The sequence below is a fragment of the Etheostoma cragini genome, chromosome 21 (assembly GCF_013103735.1).
Source record: "Etheostoma cragini isolate CJK2018 chromosome 21, CSU_Ecrag_1.0, whole genome shotgun sequence".
Classification (NCBI taxonomy): domain Eukaryota; kingdom Metazoa; phylum Chordata; class Actinopteri; order Perciformes; family Percidae; genus Etheostoma; species Etheostoma cragini.
The window spans coordinates 1,112,444-1,118,951 of record NC_048427.1 but is presented as its reverse complement, the minus strand read 5'-3'; the positions used below and the strand labels follow the sequence as shown (position 1 = coordinate 1,118,951).

The 6,508-nt window shown below is 38.0% G+C and overlaps 1 protein-coding gene across 1 annotated transcript in view; it reads left to right on the top strand.

The window, feature by feature from the left end:
* The window catches only part of LOC117936812 (receptor activity-modifying protein 1-like), a 9,338-nt gene extending 3,319 nt beyond the window's left edge, over nucleotides 1-6,019 (top strand). The window contains exon 5 of the mRNA XM_034860206.1: nucleotides 5,525-6,019. Within this exon, the coding sequence (XP_034716097.1) occupies nucleotides 5,525-5,771 (247 nt within the window). The 3' untranslated portion in view covers nucleotides 5,772-6,019. The remainder of the gene's footprint in view (nucleotides 1-5,524) is intronic.
* Nucleotides 6,020-6,508: the final 489 nt, after the last annotated feature.

The window sequence follows — 6,508 nt, the reverse complement described above, 5'->3', positions numbered from 1 at the left end:
CCATCTACTTAAAGGCAAAAACACACATAAAACATTTTTTTATATACAGCTATATAAATTCAGGCGTTAAGGGGTTAACAACAATGTATATGAATGTAAATCAACAGAAGATAATGTATTGTGAATTGTCAACTGTTTACTTTTGACAGTAACAGTAACTAACAGTAACGTTCAACATTCTACTTCCTGTTAGAAACACACCTTAAACAGCTTAGAGCTTAACAAATAAGCCTTATTTTAAAATAAATAACAATACAACTGTCATTGGTAATTCACAAAAACTTAAACCGTACTTTAAACGTAAAGTGCAGAGCAAAGAAATGAAACTTACATATCTTGGGATGTCCAGATAAAAAGGCATGAGGTGTAACAGTCATGGTCACAGTCACATTTTCTCAGTAGTAGCAACAAGTCTTCTCCCATCTGATTGGCCGATCCGATCGGCTTTTATGGAGACCACCGATTAAACTATTTAAAGCCTTTATCGGCCGATAACGAGCAGTGGCCGATCAATCGGAGCACCCTTAAATCTTAGCTTAATTATTATCTTACCTTAAAATGGATTCCACATTTAACCAGTAACCAGGCGTGATAAAGATGTTTGGCCAATCCCAGAATACAACGAACTGCAGTAGTCGATACAAGACAAAATAAGAGTATTAATGACAGTCTCCAAATCCTTATGATAGAGGAAAGACTGCAGCTTAGCAATAGTAATGAGATGAAAGAACTACAGAACTCATTTGTTTGTCAAATCGTATTTCTGACAATTTGATGAACCAAAATGTCGACTATGCTGATGGATGAAACCCCAGTTGACTGAAATGCTCAAAAATATATTAATATCTAAATACCAACGTTAAGATAACCGGGAGAGTCCGACCCAGCTGGACTCTGAACGGTAAAAACTGAGATTGGCGCTCATATTCAAGTCTATGCTCTGCTTCTTTCCAAATGTTGTTTTGTAATTTGATTAAAAACCCAGCTGCTCAAAAAATTAAGTTAAATTAACAGTTAAGATAGTAATGCTCTACATTTCAACCGTCGTTTTGTAATTTGCTATAAAACACAGTTGAAGAATATTTCAATTGCTATTTTTTTTTTTTTTTGGGTGCTGGCTAAAACTTATTTGGGGGGGGGGGGGCACCAAAATTCCTCTATGAAGGAAAAACCCTGTAGTTGCATTAAGAAAGGACACATTTTCAACTGGACTTTTGTGGGATTCTTCACCTCACAAGTGTCAAAACATAACTGCAATTCATTTCTATCCTTATTCGAGTGAAGTCCATTTTATTTCTATAGCCAAGCCCAAAAACAAAAATCACAAATTTGGCTTAGATGGTCTAATCTACCCAAAGTATTGCGATACAGAGTGCACTGCAGGGTCAGACTGAGTACCAGGTAGCTGGGGATGGCCCATTTGCAGTATTATTAATAAATGCATTGTTTTCTCTAGAGCGGTTTTGGTGATCCACAAATAAAGTATAAAGTAGGGCAATGTGTCATTGTACTGCTGCGGTGGAATACAACAAACCACAAAACATCCAGGAAGTGAACTTGATGACATTTCAGCCCAATTTACATCTATTTAAATGTTTTGAATATTAGGTCCCTGATTTGCCCTTACAATAAACAGTTAGTGAAGGGAAAATGTGTAAAGAAACGGGCAGTAGTGAACAAAAACACTGCAACACATCTAAATGGAGTTTAAGGGCATGTGCACAAACTAGCGTGTGTGTGTGTGTGTGTGTGTGTGTGTGTGTGTGTGTGTGTTACATTTTGAAGCTGTCAGGACTGCAGGTTATTACAAACCAATGGCAGTGCTCCTCCATCTCTGTACAAACACCCTTAATGTGACTGTATTGGACAGAGATGAACCGCATATACAGGCCAACACAACACATTAGCATTCTCTCTCTCTCACACACACACACACACACACACACACACACAGATTATCAGACAGTGCAAGGGACAAAATTGGACTGTATAAAACAGAAAAAAACACTTCTGCTTGTGTCTTCACATGCACATAGATGCCCCAGTAAAATCATAAACAGTTGTTTGTGTGCACATCTGTACACAAACACTCAGACACAAACACAACCACTGCTGGAGCAGATGAGACTTCTGACTGAGGTCTAAATCTGATCAGATAAGAGCATACACACCATGCAGCAGACTGCACGCTTCTCTCTCTGACTCTGACACTGACACTGACACACAGACACACACACACACACACACACACACACACATATATATATTTATGTATGTGATTTGAATATTGCACTATGGTCCATTTTTCGATTTTGATTAAATTGCAATTTATTGCCCTAAACTCAAGTGAAGATAATGACCTCTTCTTAAGAGTCGTCATGTTTTTTTAATTGTTAGTGTCCTCCTTGCATCATCATCATCATCATCATCATCATCATCATCCCATGCATGCCTACAGTGGTGGAAGATACCACAGTGCAGGAACACTTAAAGCCCTGCATTTAAAATAAAAGTAAATACAATTACCAAAGTATTACCATCAAAACCTACAATAGAATAGCCCATTTCAGAAAGTGTGTTGTATTACTGGGTTAAGATTATTGATGTATAAATGGTACACCAATTTGATATTGCAGCTGGTAAATGTGGGGTTTGTTAACCTTTTAGGCAAATAACATTAGTGCAGCCTGTTTGATGACTGGCATTATTATTATTATTTTAAACTGGAAAGTAACTAAAGCAAATACATGCAATGGAGTAGAAGTATGAAGTAGCATACAAATAACCTCAAAAAGCATAATACTTTAGTAAATGTGCTAGCCTACTTAAGTTTAATGTCTCACAAGAAACTAGCAACCCATCTACAGGTGGCTGCCTGACTAATAAATGCAAAATTTGAGATGCTCAAATTTTGAGATGAAAATTTGAGATGCTCAAATTTTCAAATTTAAAAGTTATAAGACTATACTCCTATAACTTTTAAATTAATAATATAAACAGCAGCAGAAGGACAGCAGCTTCAGTGTCCAAGCAAACAAGCTCCCGTTCATAATACAAGCTCCATAACATCAACCATAGCACAGCAAGAAGTTAGGTTAAATAAGTGTCACAGTTCTACACAGACAGCCACGGCGGGACATTAAACTATCAGCCAGAAAACAGACAAAAGTTGTATTTAACTCACGTTTTCTGACTTCGAATCCCATTGTTAATGTCTTTCATCAATATGAGGATGTCAATTTCCCGCTGCACTTGTTGTTTGTTTGTTGACCTCTTCTTCCCTCCATTTTTGCTGCGTCTTCGCTATCTAGCTAGCTAGCTAAAATTAGCTAGTTAACGTTAGCTAGTTGACGTTCGCTAACGTCGGTTAGATAGTTGACGTTCGCTTACTTTAGTTAGTTGACGTTCGCTTACTTTAGCTAGTTGACGTTCGCTTACTTTAGCCAGTTGACGTTCGAAAACGTTAGCTAGTTGACGTTTGCTAACGTTAGCTGGTTGACGTTCGCTTACTTTAGCTAGTTGACGTTCGCAAACGTTAGCTAGTTGACGTTCGCAAACGTTAGCTAATTGACGTTCGCTTACTTTAGTTAGTTGACGTTCGCTTACTTTAGCTAGTTGACGTTCGCTTACTTTAGTTAGTTGACGTTCGCTTACTTTAGCTAGTTGACGTTCGCTTACTTTAGCTAGTTGACGTTCGCTTACTTTAGCAAGTTGATGTTCGCTTACTTTAGCTAGTTGACGTTCGCTTACTTTAGCTAGTTGACGTTCGCTTACTTTAACTAGTTGACGTTCGCTAACGTTAGCAAGTTAACGCTCGCAACACCGTAAAATGAGCTAACTCTCCGGTTGTCTTAAACTTTATCCTGCTAACTTTCTCATCTTTGGTTATTAGGGCAAAGTACGACTAGTTTGCTTCGAAATTCACTTTCACACTCTTCTTCCAGAAGTCTACAGTTTAACAGTGACAGCTTGTTTATTGTTTTATCAACTTTGAATTCAGTTGACTGACACGGTTGCCTTTATTTTAAGACTGTAATACGTTTACCAGTCACTACGACACACCACCTTTTTCCTTGTGTGTGTGTGTGTGTGTGTACAATAATCACAAAAATATGAGCTCTATTTTCATTTTTTTAATCCAATTTTACAAGATATTTACTGTAATGAAATAGGAAAACACAATAGTGGCCACCTGAAACAACATTGTCTACAAATGCCCCTTTTAATCCTGTTTAAGCCATGTTTAGGCCTACAGTACACACCTATTTTTGGAAATCATTGAGCCTTTAAAAAAATGAACTGAATATTTGCAAACAGTCTTTAAAGCAGGAAGCAAGGGGGTTGAGACTGAAAGACTACAGATGGAAGTCGTAATGTGGGAGTGGGAAATCTCCATCACCAGACCTGGGGCCTGCAGAGTGACTGCAGGTCCTAATGGGACTGGTGGTCTTTGCCTTCGCCCCCCCCTTACACAGCCTCTTTAATTTCTTCTCTGTTTATGTTCAAACAGGAAATAGTTTGACCACAACGGTATCGGTTTTAGTCACAAATACAGTGGTGCTCATAAGTTTACATGCCCATGCTTAAGTTGAATAAAAAGAGGAATAAAAAAATAATGTTTTGGAAATTTATCTTAAGGCCTTAATTAAAAATAATTGGTAAAATCCAACCTTTAAGGACACCAATTTTCTTTGTGAATGAATAATGCATCATAAATAAATAAATGTTCTTCCTTAAAATACAGGGGCATAGGTATACACCCCCTATGTTAAAATACAGGGGCATAGGTATACACCCCCTATGTTAAAATACAGGGGCATAGGTATACACCCCCTATGTTAAAATACAGGGGGCATAAGTATACACCCCCTATGTTAAAATACAGGGGCATAAGTATACACCCCCTATGTTAAAATACAGGGGCATAAGTATACACCAAGGACCCCTTGGAAGAGAGCTGGAGCAGGGACCCCCTAATACCATTATTACTATATTGTATAAAATGAAGTTGCATGTTAAACTGGGCCTACAATAACACAAAGGGCAGCCTAAACCCTTTATACATACCTTTCTAGTGCATTGCATACTAAGCTATTAACATAATAATTGTTGGCATTCTTCAAATTCTTTTTTAAATGTTAAACATGCATATGTGGCAAAAGATTAACTGTATCTGTAGATATCTCAGTGACTACCTTAGGCCAGTAAGCAGGATTTCTTCAGGATTTTTGCTTGTAATGTGTTGTGACTTTAATTTATGAAAAAAGATTAAAAGAAATACCAATAATTTGGCGTCCCGGACCCCCTGTTGAAGATCCCTGCTCTGAATGAATCCTGGTTGATATAGAGTAGTGGACTGGTAGCTGGTTGGTGCCAGTTCACCCTTTGGGCATTGTCAAGGTTCCCTTAAGCAAGGCACTGAACTGCTCAGGGAACCTGTCCATCGGCTGCCCTGCACTCTGTACTTGTTGAGATGACAAAAATGGTTCATCATTAATATTGTTTTTCTCTCTATCTGTTCCAGAGCATACAACAACATGACCATATGCCTCGAGAGGCTGTCTAATCTGGTCGGCTGCTATTACCCAAACCCCACCATCCAGGACTTCTTCCTCTACATCCACTCCAGCTACTTCATCAACTGCTCCAAGGAGGAGGTCCCGCTTGTGGATGCTCCTCAAGGGATGGTGATCACCCTCACGCTCATCCCTGTCAGCCTCATCCCCTTACTGGTATACATGGTGGTTTGGAAAAGTAATGTCCAAGAGTGAGTCGTGTTAGACCTGCAATAAGCTCAGAGAACGGGTTATATATGTGAGAATCTGGTGCTTATATTGCATAATAATCCAGTCTAGTAGGAAATCAAAAGGATGGTAAGTTATGAATGAGGGCAAAAAACCATGCATATACATGTGGGTGAGCTAACTCAATTAAAAATGTAAAAATGTTACGTTTTGTGACAATTTGGTGTAATTCCTAATTCTACCAGAGGGTGGCCAAATGAAGCCTTGCGAACCAGTGTCTGTATTTTCTGAAGTCACTAGATGGCGCTCTCTGTTCAACAAAGGTTGAAAACACACTGAATTGCCCTTCCTCTAACCTTTTTCTTTGCCTTTTAACGTGGATCGATCCCTATAACGATGTTAATAAGTTAAATAAACAATCAGTTCACTACATTTATTGAATTTGGATGTTTTAGTCAATTTCAAGAAAAAACAATTGATATAAAAACTTATATTTAAAAACGTGATAAATGTTAAAGTGACTAAAAGGCGAAAAAGTGACTAAAAGTTAAAAGAAAGTGACAAAAAGTCAAAATAAAAGTGAAAATAAGTTGAAAAAGTGACTACAGGTTGAATAAAGTGACAAATGTCAAAAACTTCAAAAGCATCAGAAAAAGTAGCCAAACACTGAGTGACAAAAACATTCAGGCTTCAGGATGTGAACACAGTCTAACAGTGTGAATCAGAGCTCTAACCTCAGACACAGTGTTCCCACTCTTGGTATG